We start from the raw sequence: 27,531 nt of genomic DNA on the forward strand, positions 1-27,531 counted from the left end.
GGCAATGTTCCCTGTAAGCTGTGCATGTGCGCAGCCTCTCCAATGTTCCATACACAGTGATCAATGTTAACACGCCAGTCACAGTATTGATCTCTGGTTCCAAAGGTTGCTGTTGCGCATGGGCTTGGAGACCCATATAGCCAGTAAGAAATTTAGAGGGAATGCTGCTAAAGGGCAGAAGATTTAAAACAGAAAGAGGAATTAGTTCTCTGAAAGGGTCATGAATATGAATATTTAGAATTTATTACACCAGAGTGTGGTGGATGCCAGGACACTGAATTAATTTAAGGAGGAGATTAGTCAGATTTTTAAATAGTAATGGGTTAAAGGTTTATGAAGAGCAGTGGGAAGTGAAGTTAAGGCCGTGAAGAGATCAGCCATGATCATCATAAATGGCAGAATAGAGTAGAGGGGTTGAATTGTCTATTCCTGCTCAGAATTTTTATGTTTCTAACCCTATAATATGTGGCAACCTTGCTGATTTAAAAAAATCTATCCATCTATCTCAGCCTTGAAAATACTTAATGACCCAACCTCTGCAGTCCTCTGTGGTAAACAAATCCACAGATTAAGTACCCTCTGAGAAGACAAGTTTCTCATCTCTGCCTTAAATGTGCAAACCCTTACTCTGAGATTATGCCCTATGGTCCTAAACTCTTCCACAAGAGGAAACAATTTTTCCATATCTATCCTGTCAAGTCCTCCCAGAATCTTATGTTTTTCAACAAGGTCACGTTTCATTCTTCTGTACTCAAGTACAAGCCCAACTTACTCAACCTCTCCTCATAAACAGTCGCTTCACACGTGGAATCAGTCGAGTGAACCTTCTGTGGATTACCTCCAATGCCAGTATTTCTTTCATTATTGAGAGGCCCAAAAATATTCATGGTATTCCAGCTGTGGTCTCACTCGTGCCTTGTATAGTTCTGACAAGATCTACCTCCCTTCTTTTACATTCCATTCCTTTTGAAATAAAAGCCAACATTCTATATGTTTTCCTATTACCTGCTGAACTTAGAAGTTTTTTGTGATTAATGCATGAGGATTCCCAAATCCATATGTGCTGTAGCTTCCTGTCGTTTTTCACCATTTAAATAATATTCAGTTTCTCTATTCTTCCTATCAAAGTGCATAATCTCATATTTCCCCACATTATATTCCAACAGCCAAGATTTTGATCACTCGCTTAAACTATCTATATGCCTCTGCAGACTGTGCCATCCTCACCACTTGCATTACCACTTATTTTGTGTCATCTGCAGACTTAGCCATAGTGCACTCATTTTCCTCACCCAAATCATTAATATATATTGTAAATAATTGTTGCCCCAGCTCTGATGCATTTGACACTCTGTTAGTTACAGGGAGCCATCCTGAAAATGTCCCCCTTACCCCAATTTTCTGCTAATTAGCCAACCCTCTATCCATGCTAAAATAATAGGCTCTTATTACGCAGTCTAATGTGTGGCACCTTTTCAATCACCTTCTGAAAACCCAAATATATTACAGTCAATGCTTCCTTTTTAGCTATTCTGCAAATTTGTAAATTTGTCAGGCATGATTCTCCTTCTTGAAGACATGCTAATTCTGCTTGATCATATTATGTATTTCTAAATTATCTGCTATTACATCCTTTATACTAGACACTTTAACATTTTTCCAATAACAGATGTTAAGCTAACCAGCCAATAATTACCTTTTTTTTTCTTTTGCATTCCCTTGTTAAATAAGTGTTTCATTGATAGTTTTCACATCTGTAAGGATTTTTGGAAAATAAGCACCAGTATATCCAATATCTTTGCAGCTACCTTTTAAAATATTCTTGGATACATCACATTAGGTCAAAGAAAATTATCTATCTTTAGCCCCATTAATTTCTCTAGCACTTTTTCTCTAGTGATAGTTACTGTATTAATTTTCTCTCCTCTTTTTGCCTCTTGATGATTTAGGAATTTTGGAAGACTATTAACGTCTTCTACTGTTAAGACTGATGGAGAGTATTGATTTAACTCCTTTGCCATTTCCTGGTTCCTCTTTAGTATTTCCCCAACTTTGTCTCTAAGAAGTCTATGTTAACTTTGGCCTCACACTTCCTTTTTATATACTTAAACTCTTGATGTCCATCATCATATTACATGTCACTTTATATTTTCTATTTAAAGCTTTTTGGTTTTTAAAACTTTCCCAATACTCTGCTTTACCAATAATTATAGTGACATTGTATGTTTTTCTTTCAATTTGACACTATCCTTAACTTCTCTGCTTAACCATGGTTGACTTAGTATCTTCAAAATCCTTTTTTCTCACTAGGATATATCTTTGCTGTGAGACATGAATTATTTTATTGAATGTCTACCTTTGTCCCTCAATAGTCTTTACTGAGTCCTTTCTCAGTCCACTCCAACCAGGTCTACCTAATATTTTATGGTCACACTTATTAATCTCAGCACAGTTGTTTCTGGCCACTGAAATGGGAAAATCAAGGATTGTGGAAGGGATTAATGCACTTTTAAGTGGAAGTTACCAGAACTTACTGGAAGTAATGTTTACATTACTGCTTTGTTAAAGGCTGGTTCCATTCAGCCTAACACCAGGGTTGTGTGGTTGCTGCCTGGGTAGCCAAAAAACTTGTGGGTACAAATGATCCTCTGTAAGGGGAAGTAATGTGTCTCGCTTTGCATTAGAAAAAAACTAAAATCTGAAGAAAGCCACTTTATTTTCCCTCACTAGTTGTTGTAAGCTGTGGCTTTTAGCCAGTAACCAAGAGACTTTGCAATTAACATACCAGTCACCTGTGCATCCTATAAAGAAGTGAGAAAGAACCCAGAGAAAAGAGATTGAAGAATGGCAAGTCTGGCAATCAATAGGATCATTTCAGTGAACCCTGTGGTCAGAGACCATTGGCTTATTCCCTGCATACATAACACCAGTGCTTGTGTGTCTGTCTTTACATGTGTGTTGGGGGAGTTCGATATAGAAGTTAGAGTTATATGTCAGTAGTTCATCTGTGTTTAGTACAGAAACCAATATTGTATTTTCACTTCATCTGGATCTTTACACACAGGTAAATTGGTGAACTTTTGTGTACTTTAATAACACTGGAGCTTCTGTAGCAACTCTGAGAATACTGGAGCTCAATTTTTAGTGTGTTACCCCAGTGAAGTGTGATAGATACTTAATAAAATCTTAGCACATCAACTAAATTGTAAACTAATATCTATCCCCGCATGGGCTGAATATGCACTGCAAATGGTTGGGGGCTACATATTAACTGTTTTTTTTGTAAGAAATCCAAAATTCTTTTGGTAATGTGTGATCATCCCCAGATTTTTGAAGGACTGGAATTTACTCATTTTTTTCTGAGCACCTGGATGGGAACAAAGGTTTGAGGTTTCAGAGAAAATTCATTGAGCCTTACAGCATTGTATCTATAACCCTTTGTAGACTCCTTATATCCTCTCTTCACAACTCATTTTCCGACCTTTGTGTCATAAGCAAATTTAGTTACCATACCTATGGTCCCTTCATCCGTATCATTTATATAAATCGTAAAGAGTTGAGGCTCCAAAACCAACTCCGGTGACACACTACTCATGACATTCTACCAGCCTGAAAAACATTCATTTATTCCTATTCCGCTTCCTGTTGGCCTGCCAACTTTCTATCTATGCTAATATCTTACCCAACCAACACCATGAGCATTTAATTTCTCCAATAACCTTTGATGTGGCACTTTAACAAATGCCTTCTGGAAATTTAACTACAATATGTCCACTGGTTGGCCTTTATCCAACAGCGTAAGTTATTTCTTCAAAGGACTCCAAAAATTAATAAACATGATTTCCCTTTGACAATACCATGTTATCTCTGTCTGATCACCTTGAGTGTATCCAAGTGCCTTATTATAATATCTTTAATGATATTTTCCCTTGAAAGATGTTCAGCTAACGAGCTTGTAGTTTCCTTCTTTCTGCCTCCTTCCCTTTTTGATTAAAGGGAGTTACATTAACTATCTTAAGGCTAAAAGAACCTTCCCTGAATCGAATGAGATTTGGAAAATTAAAACCAACACATCAACTATCTCACTAGCTGCTATGTTTAAGACTCTAGAATGAAATCTATCAGATCCCAGGGACTTGTCAACTCACAATTCCAACAATTTACTCCATGCTAGTTCCCTGGTAAATGTAATCATTTGGGTTTCTCCTTCCATTTCAATTCCGAATTTACAGATATTTTTGGGGTGTTACTTGTATTGACTCTAGTGAGGACTGAAGGAAACTATCTGTTTAATTCATCTGCCTTCTTTTTATCCACCATTACTAATTCCCAGACTCATTTTCAAGAGGACCAATACATTGTTCATTCTTTTCTTTTTAATATCTGAAGAAACTTTTCCTATCTGCTTTTGTATTTTTGGCTAATTTGCTCCTATTCTCCTTTTCCATCACCATTATTTTTTTTAATGTTCTGTCCAATCATCAATTACCTTGTTATAATCTTTGATTTTATTAGTAAATTACAGATGGCAGTGCATCTCTTAGAATTTTCCTTATTTGATGGAATGTATCTATTCTGCGCTTTCTGGAATATCCTCTTAACATGTTTCCCACTGTGTTTCTATTGGCCAATCCATTAACCTAAAGTGTTAGTTCACTTTCTTTAGCTCTGCTTTCATGCCCTCATAATTGCTTTTGCTTAAAATCAAGATAGTCATCACAGACCCACAGTTCTCTTCCTTAAATTGTATGCAAAATTCAATCATACTGTTATTGCTGCTACACAGGGGCGCTTTCAGTCACTCTTATTTCATTGGTCAAAACCAGGTCTGGTATACCCTACTGTCTGGTTGGTGCCTAAGAAATTGCCCCGAAATTCCTCATCTAGATTGCTTTTTCCCTTCTGACTTTTCCAGTCCGTATGTAGGTTAACATGATAATTGTTGAATTGAATTTGAATTGAATTTATTGTCACGTGTTACCCAGGCACAGTGAAAAGATTTGTATGCTTTTGACAGGCTTATATTATTTCTTCCTTGATAGCCTATCCTACTACCTGGTTGCTGTTAAGAGGTCTGCACACAAGTGATCCCTTGCCTTTATGATTTCTCATAAAGTCATAGAGCTATAGAGATGTACAGCACAGAAACAGATCCTTTGGTCCAACTCGTCCACGTCGACTAGATATCCCAACCCAATCTAGTCCCACCTGCCAGCATCTGGCCCATATCCTTCCAAACCCTTCCTATTCACGTACCCATCTATATGCCTTTTAAATGTTGCAATTGTACTAGCCTCCACCACTTCCTCTGGCAGCTGATTCCATACACTTACCACTCTCTGCATGAAAAGGTTGGCCGTTAGGTCTCTTTTATATCTTTCCCCTCTCACCTGAAAACTATATCCTCTAGCAATATTCCAACAGTGGCCTAACCAATGTCCTGTACAGCCGCAACATGACCTCCTTACTCCTGTACTCAATATTCTAACCAACAAAGGTACACATACCAAATGCCTTCTTCACTATCCTATCTACCTGAGCCCCCACTTTCAAGGAGCTATGAACCTGCACTCCAAGGTCTATCTGTTCAGTAACATTACATAGGACCTTACCATCAAGTTATAAGCCCTGCTAAGACTTGCTTTCTCAAAATGCAGCACCTCACATTTATTTGAATTAAACTCCATCTGCCACTTCTCAGCCCATTGGCCCACCTGATCAAGATCCCTTTGTAATCGGAGGTAACAAGATTCTTTCTGTATCCTGCTTTACTGAATTAAGGTCATCTCTCTATTGTGCTAACATCATCTTTGAATAGCAAAACTGCTCCATCATCATCTCTTAGCTTCTTGTCCTTCCTAAATGTCCCATTCCCTTCAATATTCAACACCCAATCTAGGTTATTCTGCAGCTATGTCTCAGTAATGGCCACTAGATCATACTTACTTTTCTCAATTTGTACTCCTAGTTCATCTGCAACATGCATTCAAATACAGTGCCTTAAATGTATTCATTTTATTGTTTTACAAATCTCTAGTTTATCTGAATTCTCTGTCCCTTTCTGCCACTGTTTATAATTAGTACATTAATTCCTTCCCCGTTGTCTTTTTTCCATACTTTGATTCACTAAAACTTCCCAAATTTGGACCTTTGCCCCAGTATTTAGTTTAAACGTCTACAGTTTAAAATACTTCCCTAGTTACATTGTTCACAAGAACATTAGGCCCAGTATGGTTCAGGTGCAGATCATCCCAAAAGTACAGATTGCACTTTGCCCAGTCTTGGTGCCAGTGCCACACTAACTGGAACCCACTGCTCTCACACCAGTCTTTCAGCCACACATTCATCCGTCTATCTTTGTTTACTCTAAGCTCACGGCACAGGTTCTGCTTCTTAATTTGATGCCTAGTTCATACATTTCATTGGTGATTACATAAACCACAAGAACTGGATGCTTCCCCTCCCACTGAAAGTTTTTCACCAGCTGAGAGCACAGCGATCTGGACTCTGCAGAGACTAGTGTTTATAGACAGTCTATGCTGTCCCTTATTACCACTATATTACTTTTGACTCCCCCACTTGAATAGTTTTCTTTACTGTGGTACCATGGTCATTTAGCTAATCTATCTCATTGGGTGGCATAGTGGCTCAGTGGTCAGCACTGCTGCCTCACAGTGCCAGTGACCTGGGTTCGATTCCAGCCTCAGGTGGATGTTCATATGGACTTCTCCTCATGGATTTCCTCCGAGGGTTCCAGTGTCCTCCCACGTTCCAAAGATATGCAGGTTAGGTGAATTGGCCATGCTAAATTGCCCATTGTGTCCAGGGATGTGTAGGTTAAGTGCATTAATTGGGGAAATGTAGAGTAATAGGGTAGGGGAATGGGTCTAGGTGAGATACTCTTCGGAGGGTCAGTGTGAACCTGTTGGGCCAAATGTTTCCACACTGTAGGGATACTATTCTATGATAACTTTAAATACTTAACAAGATAATGTTTGCCCTGGAATACAATAGTAATATTGAGATGCCACAAACTGCAGCTTTGACACACCATATGCATTTTTAATGAGTTTGAATGAATCATTTAGTTATTATTCACTTACCTATGTTGCTTTTTATGAATTATATTAACTTTACCACTAATAAGCGTACTATGTTGAAGCCTAAGAATAGCATTAACCAATTTATGTAGCTCGCTCCTTTTTTCTTTAGGGGAGAAAGAACAAATTCCTACCAATCAGACCTCTGTTTTTTGCTGATGCTAATTTCATCAGATTTTTCAAAAGTTGTGGGGCTAGGTGTTCCCTGCAGGTCTTGCTGTCTCCACTCTTGGAAGCTGAGACTGCACAGACAATGCACGTACAAACTTTCTGTGATGTCATTTTTGTTTTTTTTTCAACAAGGACTAACTGCGGGACACACTTCCCAGGTTGCTTCACTGTTGAATACGCTCCCCAAACTGCTCCACTTTAATGCTGCTGCAAGACACTCTTCCCATGGGTTATAGCAAACAGTCATGCACCAACTGAAAGGAATTTGGTACATATGAAGTGTGTGTGGGGAAGGGGCAGCAGAGAACCCTGCATTCAAATTTCCAGGCTTGGGTAATCCAAAGGTATGAATTTAGTCACTTTTAGTAATACTTCACAAGTCAATCTTCCAACCAAATATTCTATTGCAGCAGAGTTTGTCATATTTATAGTCATGGTGCTCCAGTGCAAAAGGATGCCATTTAGCCATTGCATGTACACGAACTACCCAATATGCATGACAAATTACTTCCATTCTCCCACCTTTTTCTTGTGGCTTTGCATATTGTTTCTGTTCAAATAATTATCTAATGTCCTGTTGAGTACCTCAGTTGAAGCAACCTCCAACACACCAGGCAGATAACAATAGAAAAACTGCACACATCCTTTCCATGCAGGGATTCCTGGAAGTATTGGTCACAGATAACGGTCCATCACTTGCCAGCACAGAATTTGAATATTTCCTAAGTCGAATAGTATTCATCATCCAGTGGTCTGGCAGAAACTTTGAAGGCAGATTTAAAGAAACAGCCTACAGTTTCATTAGATACCAAACTTAGGAATCACCTCTCATTCAACTACAGGGATAGCTCCAATAGTGTTGCTAATGGGAAGAAGAACATGCAACAGGTTAAATCTGATCTTCATGCAGCTGCCAGCATTCGTTGCTAGTGGGACAGAAGCTAAGATGTAAGGAGGCTGCCGCTTCTTGAAGATAGCCCAACTGCAGCAGTCCAGGGGATCTTTGGAGGCAGAAGTTCCATGGATGAAAAATAGTCTACAGGCAGGAAGGCAAACTCCATAATTTCAATGATCTTTCTGGAGGGGAGGCCATCTCCACCTGATGATCAACAATTGTAAATCTTACTTCTCGTACTACCTCAGCAACACCCATTTCTCTCAGTGGGATTGCAGAGGCTTCAGGCCTGCTGGCCATTTGATTGGGCCATCAACATTAAGACACACCCCTTCCCCCCTTCTACTCCTGATGACTTCAGTTGGATTGTGGGCCTATAGATCCTCATTTGGTGCTGATGTCGGTGTCCTGAAGCCCAGTTCAACATATTTCACACCAGCTTATAGGATCTTCCATATGTTTTTGGACATATTCTTCATTCGGTTAACATGAGTTCTTCCTATGCAGGAGATTTGAAAGGATGTTCTGCAAGAGTCAGAAAGTAGCGGATGTACTATTGATTGCCTTCTGATAAAGTCAGCAACTAAAACTCGATGACCTTAGAATACCAAAGATGATGAGTTGTCGAACAAAGAGATTCATTGTTCCTTGAAAGCAGAGTTGCAGGTAGGCAGGGTAGTGAAGAAGGCGTTTAGTACCATTGGTCAGTGCACTGGACTTGAGAGGTCATATTATTACTGTACAGGACATTGATTAGGCTTCTTTTAGAATGCTGCATTCAATTCTGGTCTCCCTTCAACAGGAAAGATGTTGTTAAACATGAAAGTGCTCAAAGGATTTAAAGAACCAAGTTGTTGGGTTTGGAGGGTTTGAGCTATAGGAAGAGGCTGATTGGGCTGGGGCTATTTTCCCTGAAGCATCAGAAGATGCATGGTGACCTTATAAAGTCACAAGGGGTGAATAGTCAAGGTCTTTTCCCCAGGGTAGGGGATTCCTAAACTAAAGGGCATAGGTTTAAGGTGAGATAGGAAAGATTTAAAAGGGACCTTTCGAGCATGTATGGAATGAGCTACCAGGGGAAGTGGTGGAGGCTAGTACCTTTACAACATTTAAAAGGCATCTGGATGGATATATATATCAGAAAGGATTAGATGGACATTGGCCATGTACTGGCAAATGAGATTAGATTAATGTAGAATATCTGGTCAGCACAGACAAGTTGGACTGAAGGATCTGTTTCCATGATGTACATCTCAATGACTCTAAGGCAAACAAGAATACATAATACATGCTGCCAGACTACAACACAATATTCCATGAGTGACTTTATTTTTTTTCAAAAATGTCTGCAGGAGATGGTGGCCCCGTGTATCTCTTGACTTTGTCCTTCTACATGATAGTCATGGATTTGGAAGGAGCTTTGATGAATTTTTTTGTGTCTTATATATGATATGCACCACTGCTACTATGCATCAGGGAATTAATATTTGACCATGTATCAATCAAGTGAGCTACTTTGTCCTGGATAGTGCCAAGCTTCTCAAGTGTTATTACAGCTGCACTCATCCAGACAAGTGGGGAATATTCCATCACACTCCTGATGTGGGCCTTGTAGATAGTGGATGAGGTTTTGGGGAGTCAAAAGATGAGTTACTCCCTGAAAGATCCCTCACATCTGACTTGTTCTTGGTTAGGCCAGTTCAATTGTTGATCAGTGGTAGTTCCAGATATTGTTAATGGGGATTTAGTAGCACAGGGAGCTATTGTAGCACAGGGAGCCCACATTAGAACATAAGAACTAGGAGCTACTCTGTCAATTGATATAATTATGGATAATCTCACTTCAGCTTCAACTCCACTTTCCTGCCCTCTCCACATAACACTTCAATCCAGTACTAATTAGAGGTCCATCCCTTCTCAAATCCCAGCATCTACCTCACTCTGGGCTACTGAATTCCACAGATTCAGAACACTCCTAATCTCTGATTTAAATCTGCTACTCATTATTCTAAAACTATGATCGGTTATTCTCTTCTCCACCCTCTTCCATCGAGCAGAAGATACACAAGTCTGAAAACACATACGAAAGGATTCAAGAACAGCTTCTTCTTCATTGTTATCAGACTTATGAACAGACCTCTCATTAGAGGTGATCTCTCTCTGCAGCTTCTTTGTAGATGTCATATTATATTCTGCATTCTGTTCTATTTCCCTGATGCATTTATGCAAGGTATGATTTGTCTGGAAAGCACGCAAACGTTACTTTTCACTGCATCTCATTTCATGTGACAACAATAAATCAAATCAAATTGAGATGATGCTGCTCCTTTAACAACGTTAAGTTGTCCTTTCTCAAATGGGGTCATAGATGCAGAGGTTCCAATTGGTGTGGAAATATCTACTTGAAAAAGCCTTTAAGCTATTTCTTTGTACAAGAAAAGAGGAGTGACCAACTCTCCTAGTTCAGGGTTTTGGTTTTGGTTTTGTTTTAGCAAGCAGGCTGTTTGAGCTGCTGGTCAAAGAAACAGCACCATGTTAATTCACTCTCTCTGTCATCTCTTCCACAAGAACCTATGTTTGATTTTACATTTTTTTGCCAAGTTGGTGTTTATTCTTCATGGGATGAGGACATCGCTGGCTAGGCAGCATTTATTGCCCAACCCTAATTGTCCAGAGGGCAGTTGAGTCAACCACATTGCTGTGGGTCTGGAGTCACATGTAGGCCAGACTAGTTAAGGATGATAGCTTCCTTCCCCAAAGGACATTACTGAACCAGCTAGGTTTTTTCCGACAATTGGCAGTGGATTCACAGTCATCATTTGACTCTTGATTCCAGTTTTTAAAACTGAATTAAGATTCCACCATCTGCCATGGCGAGATTTGAACCCAGGTTCCCAGAACATAATCTAGGTCTCTGGATTAACAGTCTAATGATAATACCAGTCGGCCATTAGGAGATAATGCTGTTCCAAATGCTTGCAACATTAAGTTGCGATAAAGTCATTTGGGTTTTCAGATAGGTTAAATTATCCTAAATTCAGTTTTCTTCTGTTTGTGTGCAAATAAATTCTGTTTTGTTTAAAATCAAGTGGTTTGGCCAACTACAACACCCCTGGAATATCCACACTACACCTTCTTAAAACAACTAGCAACATTGGGGTCTGGGCTACCTTCTTGAAATATTTTGAGGGAGTCTAGCCTGGTTCATAACAGAATCAACCATGGGCTATTTCACACTGGTACCCCACTGCAGCCTGAAATGCTATTCACTTAGATGGACACTGGAAAGGGTTTATGGATAGTTGATCTGTGCTCAGATGATTGTGTGAAATTGGAGTCTGCGGAAATTATAGAAATTCATGTGTATGATGTCATTCTATCATTTCAATGCTACTAAAATGTCTAAACTGCTGAAATGGCAGTGGTGCAATCAGCTACCCCACCCAAATTTCAGTAGTAAGCAAAAAGGGTAGAAATGAGATCCGCTTATATTTGAATGCTATTTCTAAGTTTCCCATTTTGCATCAATGCATCAAAGCGTACAAGAAAATTCAGGGCTATCTGATTTAAAAGGATAGAGTAATTTGTAATTAATCATTCATTGTGGAAGTATGAAAGTTGTTAAAACATGTTTTTAAAACTTGTAATATTTGTAAATTGTGAGCTATTGGAGTTAGGTCACATCCAGGAGGTTTAGCAATACCCCTGGAGAAGGTGCACAGAAGGTGGAAATTGGGCTTTATTGCATCCACAAGTAATTAAAGGGGATGACAGTTTACGTGTATTCCCCCAAGATTTGAAATATTATATCAAAACCTAACCTGCTACAAAATCCATTGTTAAGGCAATAAATAAGACAGCCTGAGCTGAATAAGCTGGCATGGGAAGCAAAAAATTCTTATTTCAAATTCTCAGTTGATATGCTAAGACTGCATTTTAAGTGCCATTCTAATCATTAACATCATAGCTGTGTGAAAAAGGAAACAACAAATGTAAGGAATAGCTCAGAAATGCACTGTTTACAAAACAAAGGAGAGCAACAACAGCAGTCATGAAATCATCAAAGCCAGAAAGAAGATAGTGGAGAGAAGACTGGCACTCACCCTATGAGCCTGAGGCTTTGTAGGACAGAGAGAGAGAAAGAGAAAAAGATAGAGACAGGGAGAATACTTTTCACAGTTCATTCAATTACTACAAAATATTTGGAGCAAATATTCTTTAAAATTCAAATAATTTCAAGTCTTACAAAAAACTTGATGAAAATAATGAACAATTAAATTAGTATTAATATTTGTCTGTTTATAGAATACACTTACTGTGATACAGCTGTTAGTAAGAGTTGCCATATCGTTGATTACAAGATGTTCAATATCACTGCAGCCAATTCCTAATGACCGGAAGCCTCTCACTGAGATCTAAAAGACAAAAAAAATGCATGAGAGACATAAAATGTATTTATATTTATTCAAGTTATAGGATTATGGCAGATTCAATAACACCCCAATTTTTAATATATATTGATCCCAGAGTATGCGTACAACCGAAAAATGTGAAAAATCTTAACTACTAGCAAAGATAACATATGTTCAATTTTTAAAAATTCATTCATGAGTTGACCGAGTGGCATAGTGAAAATCTTCCAAAGCCAACCTATATTGCCCATTATCTCTTCCAAAGTCTCTCTCTGTGTCTCTCTGTCACCTGTGTTTGAATTTACATTTTCTGCCAAGTATGTGTTTGGGGATGTTGCAGGAAATCAGAAAAGCTCTTTGAGTTGCATTTTCATGTTGGTTGGGTTTTCAAATAGTTACATTATTTTAAATTCAGTTTTCTTTTGTTCGTGGGTAAATAAACTCTATTTAGTTTAAAACTGAGTGAGTTGACTCGGCTGCATCACTCCTAGAATATCCAATCACACCTGCTTAAAACAAGTAGAAAAGTTTGGGTCTGGGCTATCATCTTGAAATGTTTTGAGGGGTCTGGCCTCATCCATAACAGAAGTGAATATGGATAATGTTCCAGTGCCTTTTTTCTATGAAGGCAGTAATGATTGAAAGATACAGAGGCTTTGGAGAGGATGCACAGCAGGTTTACCAGGATGCTGCCTGGACTGGACGGCTTGCCTTACGAAGAAAGGTTGAATAAGCTCAGACTTTTCTCTCTGGAGAGAAGGAGGAAGAGAGGAGACCTGATCGAGGTGTACAAATAATGAGTGGAATAGATAGAGTCAATAGCTAGAGACTTTTCCCCAGGGCAGGATTGACTGGTACAAGGGGTCATAGTTTGAAGATATTAGGAGGAAGGTGTAAAGGAGACATCAGAGTTAGGTTCTTTACACAGAGAGTTATGAATGCATGGAATGCGTTGCCAGCTGTGGTGGTGGAAGCAGAGTCATTGGGGACATTTAAACAACTTCTAGACATGCACATGGATAGCAGTGAGTTGAGGGGTGCGTAGGTTAAGTTACTATATTTTACATTAGGATTAAACCTCAGCACAACACATGCGCCAAAGTGCCTGTTCTGTGCTGTACTTTTCTATGTTCTATGTTCCAAATCTTTTCTGAACCATTTCAAGTTTCACAACATCCTTCCAATAGGAAGGAGATCAGAATTGCATGCAATTTTCCAAAAATTGCCTAACCAATGTCCTGTACAGACGCAACATGACCTCCCAACTCCTGTACTTAATACTCTGACCAATAAAAAAAAGCATACCAAACTCCTCTTTCACTATCTAATCTACCTGCAACTCTACTTTCAAGGAACTATGAACCTGCACTCCAAGGTCTCTTTGTTCAGCAATACTCATTAAGACCTTACCATTAAGTGTATATGCGTTGCGAAGATTTGCTTTCCCAAAATGTAGCACCTCGCATTTATCTAAGTTAACTTCAACTGCCACTCCTCCGCCCATTGACCCATCTGATCAAAATCCCGTTGTAATCTGAGGCCCACTTTGCTGTCAACTACAGTGCCAATTTTGGTGACATCTGCAAACTTACTAACTATTCCTCCTCTGTTCACATCCAAATCATTTATATAAATGATGAAAAGTAGTGGACCCAGCAATGATCCTTGTGGCAATCCACTGGTCACAGGCCTCCAGTCTGAAAAACAACCTCCACCACCACCCTCTTGTCTTCTACCTTCGAGCCAGTTCTGTATCCAAATGGCTAGTTCTCCCTGTATTCGATGAGATCTAACCTTGCTAACCAGTCTTCCAGGGGGAACCTTGTCGAACGCCTTATTGAAGTCCATATAGATCATGTCTAATGCTCTGTCCTCATCAATCTTCTGTTACTTCTTCAAAAAGCTCAATCAAGTTTGTGAGACATGATTTCCCATGCACAAAGCATGTTCACTATCTCATATTAGTCCTCACCTTTCCAAATACATGTACATCCTGACCCTCAGGATTCCCTCCAACAACTTGCCCACCACCGAGGTCAGGCTCACTGGTCTATAGTTCCCTGACTTGTCCTTACCACTCTCCTTAAATAGTGACACCATGTTAGCCAACCTCCAGGCTTCAGGCACCTCAACTGTGACTATTGATGATACAAATATCTCAGCAAGACGCCCAGCAATCACTTCTCTAGCTTCCTACAGAGTTCTGATCAGGTCCTGGGGATTTATCCACTTTTATGCATTTCAAGACATTCAGCACTTCCTCCTCTGCAAATGGACATTTTTCAAGATGTCACCACCTATTTTCCTACATTCTATATCTTCCATATCCTTTTCCACAGTAAAAACTGATGCAAAATACTCATTTAGTATCTCTCCCATGTCCTGTGGCTCCACATAAAGGCTGCCTTGCTGATCTTTGAGCAGCCTTATTCTCTCCCCAGTTACCCTTTTGTCCTTAATGTATTTGTAAAAATCCTTTGGGTTCTCCTCAACATTATTTGCCAAAGGTATCTCATGTCCCCTTTTTGCCCTCCTGATTTCCCCCTTAAGTATATACCGAATGACTTTATAGTCTTCTACGGATTCACTATTTTGTCTATACCTGACATATGCTTCCTTCTTTTTCTTAACCAAACTTTCAATTTCTCTAGTCATCCAGCATTCCCTATACCTACCAGCCTTTCTTTTCACCCTAACTGGAATATACTGTCTCTGGACTCAAGTTATCTCATTTCTGAAGGCTTCCCATTTTCCAGCTGTCCCTTTACCTGCAAATCTGCCCCCAATCAGCTTTTGAAAGTTCTTGCCTAATACCATCAAAATTAGCCTTCCTCCAATTTAGAACTTCAATGTATAAATCTGGTCTATCCTTTGCTATCACTATTTTAAAACTAATAGAATTATGGTTGCTGGTCCCCAAGTGCTCCCCCACTGACACCTCAGTCACCTGCTCTGCTTTATTTCCCAAGAGTAGGTCAAGTTTTGCATCTTCTGTAGTAGATACATCCACATATTGGATCAGAAAAGTTTGTTTGTACACACTTAGCAAATCCCTTTCCATCTAAATCCTTAACACTATGGCAGTCCCAGTCTATGTTTGGAAAGTTAAAATCCCCTACCACAACCACCCTATTATTCCTACAGAAAACTGAGATCGCCTTCCAAATTTGTTTCTCAATTTCTCGTTGACTATTAGGGAGTCTATAATACAATCCAAAAAAAAGGTGATCATTCCTTTTTTTTATTTCTCAGTTCCAATCCAAATAACATCCCTGGATGTACTTCTGGGAATATACTCCCTCAGTACAGCTGTAATGCTTTACTTTATCAAAAGCGCTACTTCCCCTCCTCTCTTGCCTCCCTTCTGTTCTTCCTGTAGCATTTGTATCCTGGAACATTAAGCTGCCAGTCCTGTCTATCCCTGAGCCATGTTTCAGTAATTGCTATAATATCCCAGTCCCATGTTCCTAACCATGCCCTGAGTTCATCTGTCTTCCCTGTTTTGGCCTTGCATTGAAATAAATGCAGTTTAATTTATCAGTCCTACTTTGTTCTCTGCTTTGTCCCTGCCTGCCCTAACTGTTTGACTCGCTTCTTTTCTCAACTATACCAGTCTCCATTTGATGTCTTTCCTCACTATCTCCCTGGGTGTCCCCCCAAGGACAAGAAGAGCATGGGCAGCATGGTGGCACAGTGGTTAGCACTGATGCCTCACAGCGCCAGAGACCTAGGTTCATTTCCCACCTCAGGCAATTGTCTGTGTGGAGTTTGGACATTCTCCCCGTGTCTGCATGGGTTTCCTCCGGGTGCTCAGTGTCCTCCCACAGTCCAAAAATGTGCTGGTTAGGTGAATTGGCCATGCTAAATTGCATATAGTGTTAGGTGAAAGGGTAACATAATAGGGGAATGGGTCTGGGTGGGTTGCTCTTCGGAGGGCCTGTTTCCACACTGTAAGTAATCTAATCAAACTTCTCACCACAACACACAATCCTTGCTTGGGCACACATGTCATTCTTTCACCATGACAGGATCAAGATTTCACAGTTCTTAAAATGATTACAGGAGAAGAAAATATATGTATCTTATCAAATTGATATGGCAGGTTGGGAAGGTAGTTAATACAGCATCCAGAATCCTGAAAAAGTAGTGAAGCAAGGTAGTAATAGTGAACTTCCATGAAACACTTCAGCTGACCCAATTTTAGACACAACATTTTAAGAGGGATATGAAGGCACAGGGCAGAATGCAGAAGACATTTCTGAGAATTGTCTGTGGTTGAAAGACTTCAATTATGTATATAGATTGGTGAAGCTGGGGCTATATTTAATACACTTCTTCAAAATGTGAGAGGTCTGGACAAAATAGATAGACAGACAGAAATTGTTTCTGTTAGTAGAAGGATCAAGTCCTAAAGGACACTGATTTAATGTGAATAGCAAAAGAATCAGAAGTAGTGAGAGAAAATATATTTATACTATGTGTTGTTAGGATCTGAAAAGGATTGCTTGAATGTGGTGAAGGCAGTTTCAATCACAGCTTTCAAAGGAAATTGGGTAATTATCTATCTAAAGAGAAAATTTGTGGGCCTACAAGGAAAGGACAAAAATGGAACTAGCTGAGTGGCTCTTATCTAATGATAGCACACACAAACTGACAGATCTCTTTATGTTTTAAAATGTTCCATGTAAGTTCTGGAATTTCAGAACTCAGTACTGTAGACTCCTTTATAACATAGACTGCAACTGTTTTAAAATAAAGCTTGCAAACATCTTTTCAGGGCTACAAGGATGGATAATAAATGCTTTTCTAAAAATGTTCAGATCCAGAATATGAATTTAAGATATTATTTGCTGGATCTTCTGGTAACCATACAAAACCATTGTTTGGACAATCTGGACAAAAACCTAAATATGCAATAGCAATTTCATCTCAGAAAATAACAATGAAAGGATAGCTACCAAATCCTATAATGCAAAAAGATGGTCCCTTATCCATTTTAATGACAAAATTACTTTGACAAAAGAAAACTGAAATTCTTTCATTAATATGACTGTCTCTATTGTGTATCGACTGTATCGGCACTGCCTCGTGCTCCCACAAGGAGGTTGAACAGTTCATCCACTTTACTAACACCTTCCACCCCGACCTCAAATTTACCTGGACCGTCTCAGACTCCTCCCTCCCCTTCCTAGACCTTTCCATTCCTATCTTGGGCAACCGAATCAACACAGACATTTACTATAAACCAACCAACTCCCACAGCTACTAGACTACACCTCCTCCCACCCTGCCCCTTGTAAAAACGCCACCCCACATTCCCAATTCCTTCATCTCCGCCACCTCTGCTCCCAGGAGGACCAGTTCCAATACCGAACAACCCAGATGGCCTCTTTCTTCAAAGACCGCAATTTCCCCCCAGACATGGTCAACAATGCTCTCCACCGCATCTCCTCCACTTCCCGCTCCTCCGCCCTTGAGCCCCACCCCTCCAATCACCACCAGGACAGAACCCACTGGTCCTCACCTACCACCCCACCAACCTCCATATACGTCGTATCATCCATCGTCATTTCCGCCACCTCCAAATGGACCCCACCACCAGGGATATATTTCCCTCCCCTCTCCTATCAGCGTTCCGAAAAGACCACTCACTCCGTGACTCCCTCGTCAGGTCCACACTCCCCACCAACCCAACCTCCACTCCCAGCACCTTCCCCTGCAACTGCAAGAAATGCAAAACTTGCGCCCACACCTCCCCCCTTACTTCCCTCCAAGGCCCCAAGGGATACTTCCATATCCACCACAAATTCACCTGCACCTCCACACACATCATTTACTACATCCGCTGCACCCGATGTGGCCTCCTCTATATTGGGGAGACAGGCCGCCTACTTGCGGAACATTTCAGAGAACACCTCTGGGACACCCGGCCCAACCAACCCAACCACCCCGTGGCTCAACACTTTAACTCCCCCTCCCACTCCACCAAGGACATGCAGGTCCTTGGACTCCTCCATCGCCAGACCATAGCAACACGATGGCTGGAGGAAGAGCGCCTCATCTTCCGCCTAGGAACCCTCCAAACACAAGGGATGAACTCAGTTTCCTCATTTCCCCTCCCCCCACCTTGTCTCAGTCCCAACCTTCCTAACCTGCAATCTTCTTCCTGACCTCTCCGCCCCCACCTGCACTCCGGCCTATCACCCTCACCTTATCACCCTCACCTTAACTTCCTTCCACCTATCGCATTTTCAACGCCCCTCCCCCAAGTCCCTCCTCCCTACCTTTTATCTTAGCCTACTTGGCACACTTTCCTCATTCCTGAAGAAGGGCTCATGCCCGAAACGTCGATTCTCCTGCTCCTTGGATGCTGCCTGACCTGCTGCGCTTTTCCAGCAACACATTTTCAGCTCTGTCTCTACTGTGTGCCATTAGACCAAAACACTACCTTGAAAAAAATTAACAAACAGACAAGCTTATCATCATAAAGGGGAGAATCCTCAAGAAGCCTGCAGCATGGAATACTAAAAGTAACAAGATTTTTTTCAACTTGACTCTTTCTCTGTTTCAAGTCGGAAATGCATTACAGAGATAAAAGCATTTACAAATAAAAATACATTCAAGTGCCATACCACCTGTTCTGGAAAAAGAACAGATTGATTCACCCAATGAAAAGGCAGCGCCTCGAAAACTAATGCTCCCAAATAAACCTATTAGACTATGACCTGGTGTTGTGATTTTTAACTTTATCTTGGAGAAAACATTGAAACCTATTCAGAAAGATATAACAGTGTGCTTAAAATATCTTCTTGCATGAAGTTAGTCAACATGTGAAAGGGAAATTGTGTTTGTGTTTAAATTTATTAGACTTCTTTAAGGAAGTAACAGTGAATAAAGGTAAATTGGTGGAAGTAATATACTTAGACTTGCAGAAGACATTTGACAAGATGCTACATCCAAGATTATGAGGCAGAATAAGCATTTATGGTATAGGGAAATAACTTATCATTGTGCATTAGTTGGCTATTGGAAACTCAGTGGACACAAATTGCTCATTTTCAGTTGGTAAGATGTGTCGAATGGTATGCCACACTTTTGGGGCCTCAGCTATCTACAGTTAATATCAAAGACTTGGAAGAAGGTACCAAATGGTATGGCTACTAAACTTTGAGATGGAACTACATTAGATAGACAATTAAATTATGAAGACATAAGGTGCCTGCAAGAGATATATAAACAGTGAGTGAGCAAACATTTGGCAAATAAAGTGCAGGTGTTTCTGGTATAATGTGATCATTGCATTCCTGTGTAACCTCGCACTATAAAATATCGTGCTATGGATGATCTCTATAAAAGTCCACTATTCTTCAATCACAATAGAGCCAATTTGCATTGACAAAATATGTGTTATACCCAAAATACCTGAATAATGTGGGAAAATATGAACTTGTCCACTCATGGGATGTGGGTATCATTAGTTGGCTTTTTAGTTATCTGATGAGGAAAGGTTGGACCCATACCCATTGAAGTTTGGAAGAATGAGAGATGACACTGTTGAAATATGTAAGATCCTAAGGGGATGACAGGGCAGATGCTGAAAGATGTTTCCTCTTATGGAAGAGAATAGGACTAGATGGGACTCCCATTTAAAATGGAGCTGAGCTTTTTTTCCTTCAAGGATCATGAATATTTGAAACCCTTTTCCCCAGAAGACAGTGGAGGCATAGGCCTCTCTTGTTACAGATGTAGATAGTTGACTAACAAGTCAAAGGTTATCAGGTATGGGCAGGAATTTGGAGTTGAGGCCAGATGAGCCATAATCTTATTGAATAGCAGAGTGGATTCAAGGAACTGAATGGTTTACTCCTAATTTGTAGGTTTATGGGAAATCCTAATTTGGATTGTAATGATGGATTGTTGCAGCCTATTTGTTTTGCTAGTATTTGTTTTGCAATAGTTTCATTTCTAACTACCATGTTCAAAAACAGTGCCAATGATTACAGAGTATTTGTTGTTTTAAAATATTTATATGGTATTATTGAAAGTAACACCGAGGAAATGCACAAAAGGAGGAGTCAAAAGAGCATAATTTTTGGGAAGAGACCGGGAACTTTGAGATTTCAAAGATCTCTTCTGTACTAGGAAAGTGACAAAGCTGTTTGTTAGTATCGTGTACATAATTCATATAGTTATAAATACAGATTTATCTGATGTCCTATGCTGCATCTTGGAAGAACCCGGTTTCATAGAATCTAATGCCATAATGACTTTTATAGTCAATGGAACAGCTGTCTCATTCAAGGATGAGCCACAATTTCCTTCAATTAAACTCTAGAAAGAAAAAGGGAAATTGCTATCACATCACCCCACATCACTCTACTCCACCAATAAAAAGTATTCCATTACCACTTACTCCACACCCATTCAAGCAGAACTACATCATAAAATCTCAGCATCCGATTCAATCCAAAACTATGGTTCAAAATCTATATCCTGTCCATTACCAAGACTGAGAACTTTCTGCATTTGCTCTCTCCAGTTTTAACTCTGCCTTATTCACTGCTAGCACTAAAATAATGGCTCTGGAGTGCTCCTGTAAATGCTTCTCTCCTCAGCCCTAAACTTCTCCAGGAAAACATCTAAACATCAAAGGACAGCCATGTATACATACATAATACACAAACACACCTACACATACAAATACATCTATACACATAAATACCATACATTTAATTCCTGGGGTGCAGAGTCCTATACATTGGAGGGTTTTGCAGGTATATGATGGAACAGGTCACACTCATCCAATAGGAATAAACCAGCAACATCCAATTTAGAGATACAGTCCTATTTGAATTCTGCGTACAAGTAGTTCTTCTATAACACAATGGTTGTTTTCGTGTGCAACTCCGTGTAATAGAAAAATTGTGCTTTAGAAACAATGCTTAGTGTTGACAATGTGATTGTGTTACAGCTAATAAACATAATAAAAGTTTGAGCTTTAGAAACAGCATCCCCAATTCATCATTCGTGTTACAGCGAATCCACACTAATGAAATGCGTATTATAGCAGAATGACCTGAGCTGGGATCCAAACCCTTCACCTCTGATTTGAAGCAAGAGTGCTACCATTGTGCTAAAGGCTCATTGTCTGGAAACGCAAAGCCTGTGTAATTATATTTTGCTCATCACAAGAAGTTTTAATACCATTTTATTTGTTGAGTGTCAGCTTTTTGAGCCTATTGGTCAATTTTTGCTAGACATCATTAGATAGCATTTGTGTAACACATTCAGTTTCTGACATGTTAAGCAATTACCTGAAAAATATGCAAAACCATAGATCAAGTCATGAAAAGAAGTGGGGGACAAAAAGTAAAAGAGCAGCGGGTGCTGGAAATCAGAAACAAAAACAACTTGCTGGAAAATCTCAGGTCTGGCAGCATCTGTGGAGAGAAAGCAGAGTTAATGTTTTGGGTCAAGTGACTCTTCCTCAGAATGAATTCAGACAGATTCTAAAGAAGGGTCAGTCAACCTGAAATGTTAACAAGACATTTTCTTCACAGATGCTGCCAAACCTGCTCCATTTTCCCAATGAAAAGAAGTGGTTGCGAACAGTAGACAGAGCAAATCTGTAACTACATTACAGCCTCCACATAGTGAAGCTCATGTTACCTCTTATCTCCCAACTTATTAACACAGCATACCATTCAGAAATCCAGTGAGAGAAAAACATCATCAAATCAAGTCGCATTTGTAAATCACATTTGCCTTGTTTATTCTAGTTCACAAAAAAGTCTAATCAGCAGATCTCTTGGAATATGCTTAAGGGGTCAAGAAGCTTATTTCCTGCCTGCTCTTGCCATGATTAGTAAATTCTAATTGGGTGCTTAAATTCCTGAGAGTTTTCCATCCCCCTGCCAATCCGAGACTACTGACTCCATGTGTTTGCAAGTTTTTGTGAGGGTTGTAATTGACAAAACCTGGAAACTGGCTTCCTTGTTTTTTGTGGTAGGAATGTGGCATGCATATTAAAACATCATACTCAGCCTTTCTGTTAGCATAAAATATTAATATATCTATTATTAGCACATTAAAAATAAATCCGAGAGATGGTATTTGGATTTTGCGGACTTTTTTCCTCAAGCACATTTTCAAATTCCCTTTTTTCCCCTCAATTTCAAGCCAAAATACAGCACCCACCATTCATTGAGATCCATGTGGATGGCAAAGCAAATTGATAGATTTAAGATTTCAAGCTAAATATCATTCCATCAAAAGTATACAATTTTACTAAAACAGTAACACAGCCAGTTGAAGCTGTGAGGCTTTTGTGTTACCAGAGAGTACCTACTTGACGGAGTCTGTTTACTGCAGTGGGGTGTGGTTTGCGGGGGGGTCGTGGTTGGAGTGTGTGTGACTAAATAAAATAAATGTTGGCAAGTATATCTGAGGGTTCAAACAATGGGTCCAACTGCGTGTAATATCCACTACTTGCAATAGTAGGTTCACTAGCCTAGACTTACTAGTTACTGCTGTCCAGTCTGGGAATGACGACATTTCTATGTGGAGGATTCTCATTCCTGCCATCAGAAATCTTGTTTAGACGGATTAATTTTCTGCCCCAAACTGTACTGCTGGGGAAAAATTTAAATCCTTCATGACAAGTTTAGTGATGGGAGTGTCATGAGCAGGCACAGACTTTTGGCTCCTAAAGTTGCAAACAATCACTACTAACAGAAATTGAATAAAAAGGGATATATAGCGTTAACAACCAGACAGGATATTTCTGGCCTGAGAACAGCCTGGAATTCTGCCAAAAGCCTGAGGAAACATTTTTCTAGGCAGCTGGGACTCTGTAACTCCACACCAGCTCAATTCCCCTCCCCCTTCCTGCATTATTCAGTCTGCTGCTCTGCACTAGGATTGTACACCTCACAGTTTCTACTAAGAGTATAAAGTTCTGAAGACTAACCTGAGTACAACCTGAAATGTCCAGGTAGACGAGCTTGTGGCAGCCCTTCCCTGTGGCAAGGTAATTCAAACCTTTATTTGTGAATTTCTTTGAGTAGGCTAGGCTCAGATACTGTAGATTCAATCCAAACCTTGAAAGAAAGTAGAGTTTCAGTTATATCACAATAGGAGGAAAGTTAGTGAAAGCACCTATTATGCAAAGTTTCTTGCTGGATTTTTATAAGTTGGTGCTTTTGGCAGCACAAAACCAGAAACAGAACACTTGTGAGTGATGTAACAGCTATACGTGAAACATGTAGTTAAATTTCCATTGCAGTCCTTTTGATGTTGTTCACTTAAAACTTCATAAATAAACAACTATTGGAGCGGACAATTAGTAGCAGAATGGAGGGAGAGGAAAAAGGAAGGACAGAAGTGTAAATTGTATATTTTATTGCAGTTATAAAGCAGCAAACATGACTTTTAAAATCAGTTTTAGAACAAAGGTTCTCTCTTGTAATATATGTACCACATAATATTACATTTGTTTTCAATTAACCCAAGCAGAAAGCTTGTACATCCGGAACAGAGTTAGTCTGGTAAGTATTGAGCATAATGACATCCAGTGTTACTTGCAGAATGTTTCTTTCCCATTCCCTGCTAGGAAAGCCTTCAGTATAAAATAGTTAAAATAATGGAAGTGCCAAGACCGTGATTGATTAATACATTGCATAAGATTTATTTGCTTCTGTTTTAAATTAACACAAATATACAACCTACATAACTAGAACCATTCAACCTATTGGCATTGTGTTCTTTTCATCATTGGTGCAAATATTTTGTAAGTAAAAGTTCACCCAGTAAATTTTAATTATTTTCATGGAGCATGTTAATGACTCAATTTGGCAAACTTGTGTATCAAAATGAAAATAGGAGCTGTTATCGCAATGTTTAAAGTATTGTATTTGCAGTTTGAGGCAGATTTCCAAATATTCTCAAATGTCATTTGTCTTCTGGCATTCTCTTAAAGACCAAATTATATTTAATTATAGAATTTATAGCCTTGTTGTGTAAAGGAGTTTAAGATCTCTTGATGTGATTGTATTACTTTGGTTGTGGCGACTTTAAATTTTTATCAGTGCAGGAAAAAAAACTACAGTTCCCTCCACTCATCATTTAAGTGTACCTATTGACAGATCAAGTACTTAATTGTTAGCATTTCTAATAAGGAAATATTTTAGTTAAATTAGATAAAAGGGCAGAAAATAAGAAAACATGAAAAGAAGAGGTCATGGTATGTTATCTGAGACAAGCTTCCTATTGTTGTAAAGATGTGGTGTAGTAATAATGTGAGAATGGTAATGGTGCAACTTACTTTGATAATGACCTCAGTGCACCGTCACTAATAGGAGTGTAAGCCAGGTTCAGGTACAGAAGTGAAGTACACATTTCCACCACCATAGACACAAATTCATCCTAAATAATGGAGGCAATCATTCAAATAGGTGAAAACTTTAAAAGTAAACATGAAAACATATTATGTTGCCTGTAGCTTCTGAATAAACACCTTAAAGATCTGCTTAAGGTACTTCCACATTAAGAGTTACTCCAGTTTCATGCTTTGTAAATATCAGCTGTTCTCATCAAACCGCTGAATTTTTATATAAATATTTCATAAATAATGCTTCTTTAACAGGACAGGTCACTAATTCTGCAAATCTGTGTATAACATCTTAGAAAGGATAACTTACTTAAATATGTCTTTAATTGTGGATTAGAATATAAATTGCTGATGTCATCTCAGTATTTGCATGCCACTTAAGTGCTCTCTTAGCTAAGAAAAATCCGTTTTGAAAAATTATTGTCTAATACCAGAAGGAAAGTACATAACCTATTTTCAGAGAATGGCTGGAGCTTTTGTCAGCATTTCAAATGGCTTCTAAGATTTTCCAAGGAAAAAAAATTCTTAATTATATAATGGTATCCCTTCGGGCTAAGTCAACGAACAGGTATTGTAACTACTAGAGCAAATATTCTTTAGGCTTTCACTAAAACAGACTGAAATTTTTTGAAAAGAATACAGGATTTAAATAACTTGACAAATTAATTGTTCTACAGACCTTATCCTTCCTCCAGGGGTATTTATGGCTATTCCCCGAAAAGAAATCTCCCACACTGCAGGTTAAGAGATCTTGCTGCAGTGTAAATTGAGCCATTTTGAACTCAAGATTGACCCAAACTTGATCTGTCAGAAATGGAGACAGGAGATCTGGATTGGTCTGCAAGTTTGGAGGCATCAGGAAGACTCCACGACACTGCAAAATTGCTTGCAATGGCTTCTCTTCCTGCCCCTATACAGTTATCTTTGGTGTTCCCCCAAGGATCTAGCCCTGGTCCCCACTTATTTGTTTCTTTATATACTGACCCTCAATAATCTGAAGATGCAGCATTAGTTTTCAAATGTACATTGATGATAACAGGCTCTGCCTCATCATTACCACTCTTTATTCTTCCACTGTTGCGAAAATATTAAACTGCATATCAGGCATTCAGACTGGATGAGCATAAATTTCTTTTAATTAAATAGTGAGAAAAGCAAAGCTATTGTTTTTGGATGTTATTTAAAGCTCCATTCACTAGTTATTGATCTCATCCTCCCTGGCAACACTCTGATATAAGACAGAACATTTGCAATGCTGGTGTCATAACTGATCCCAAGGCGAGCTAATATCTCATACTTGCACATCACAAAGACTTCTTATTCCCACCTCTGCAATACCACTTAACAGCGTCCTTGTCTTGGGTCATCTGCTGCTAAAATTCACATCCGTGCCTTTGTTACCTCTACACACCAACATTCCAATACATTTCTCGCTGGTCACATATTCCAGTTCTAACAGTGGTGGACAAGTTAATAACAGGAGGAGGAGCTCTATAAATGTTGCCAACCTGAATGATGGAGTTATGCAGTACACTTCAGCTAGAAATGATGAGTGGTCAATCCATCCTTGTCTCCTCCTGACTATCACAGGTAACAATTTTTAACTAATTTAATTCACTCCATGTGAGATTAAGAAATGGCTGTACATACTGGATATAGCAAAGGCTGTGATGATGTTCTGAGCATAGAACTCAGGACTTGTACATCAAAACAAATCTCATTCCTAATCAAACTGTTCTAGTACAATAACACTAGCATTTACTGTGAAGACTACATCATCTTCATCTTCGCTATTTTGGATTGTGGGTGAAAATGATAAAAGGACTATCTTAAACCAAGGAGTGGAAGGAAATGCTGCACTTTTAAAAAAAATAGTTGCTGGAATTCATTGAGTTATGTTTCCAGAGTTGCTTTACTCAAGCAAAGAGGTAAGGTGTTTGAGCCACAGGTACCATGAGTGGGTGTGTGTTTAGTCCCTTTGCCGATGGACGGCCTGCTGAATGGTTTTTGGGACTAATTGTGGAGGCCTCGAATCATCAGCATAACAATAACTCCTGGGCAGGTGGATAGTGTGTGTCTGAACAACTTAATGCAAATGACCTCCAGACTGCAAGAGACAGCAACCCTCTTTTACTCATTCTACAATAGAATAACCAAAACCTGAAAGATTATCACTCCCACCACTTGCTATAAGCTGTTGCCTCTAGCCAGTGACTGAGAAACTGAACAATGAATGCATGTGTCAACTACCCTTTCTCACTCCCTCCAGGGTGTCTTCAGCAAAGAACTGAAAAGATTTGGATACAGGATCAGTTGTCAGAGGGAACTGGAAGAGACAAAAGGGGACATCTCATTGAATCCTATGAACATGTGCTGGTGAACTGCTTCCCGATATTTTGTTTTTCATCCATAATATCCACATTTGGTTTTTTTTTGGTCTATCTTGCATTTGTCTTTGTAGGGTTCAAGAGGGGCTAGAGGTTCAACTCGAAGAGTTACATGTTGACAATTTGTATTTTTGTTTTTCTGTGGTTAAAAATGATTTCTTATAATAAATAGAAGTCC

At 39.3% G+C, this 27,531-nt stretch overlaps 3 protein-coding genes across 4 annotated transcripts in view; 1 reads left to right on the forward strand and 2 right to left on the reverse strand.

The window, feature by feature from the left end:
- LOC140466890 (F-box and leucine-rich repeat protein 13-like) overlaps positions 1–23,301 on the reverse strand; it is a 110,594-nt gene extending 87,293 nt beyond the window's left edge. For both annotated transcript variants that reach the window (XM_072562667.1, XM_072562666.1), the window contains exons 1-2: positions 23,089–23,301; positions 12,483–12,581 (exon numbers count right to left, since the gene is read on the reverse strand). In XM_072562667.1, coding sequence (XP_072418768.1) covers positions 12,483–12,512 — 30 coding nt within the window. In that variant the 5' untranslated portion in view covers positions 12,513–12,581; positions 23,089–23,301. The remainder of the gene's footprint in view (positions 1–12,482; positions 12,582–23,088) is intronic.
- The window catches only part of LOC140466611 (F-box and leucine-rich repeat protein 13-like), a 155,082-nt gene continuing 149,431 nt past the window's right edge, over positions 21,881–27,531 (reverse strand). The window contains exons 12-14 of the mRNA XM_072562059.1: positions 24,901–25,001; positions 23,512–23,677; positions 21,881–21,892 (exon numbers count right to left, since the gene is read on the reverse strand). Coding sequence (XP_072418160.1) covers positions 21,881–21,892; positions 23,512–23,677; positions 24,901–25,001 — 279 coding nt within the window. The remainder of the gene's footprint in view (positions 21,893–23,511; positions 23,678–24,900; positions 25,002–27,531) is intronic.
- The window catches only part of lrrc17 (leucine rich repeat containing 17), a 60,263-nt gene continuing 56,188 nt past the window's right edge, over positions 23,457–27,531 (forward strand). Inside the window, exon 1 of the mRNA XM_072562662.1 lies at positions 23,457–23,607. The gene's annotated coding sequence lies outside the window, so the exon portion shown is untranslated. The remainder of the gene's footprint in view (positions 23,608–27,531) is intronic.

The sequence above is a fragment of the Chiloscyllium punctatum genome, chromosome 44 (assembly GCF_047496795.1).
Source record: "Chiloscyllium punctatum isolate Juve2018m chromosome 44, sChiPun1.3, whole genome shotgun sequence".
NCBI lineage: Eukaryota > Metazoa > Chordata > Chondrichthyes > Orectolobiformes > Hemiscylliidae > Chiloscyllium > Chiloscyllium punctatum.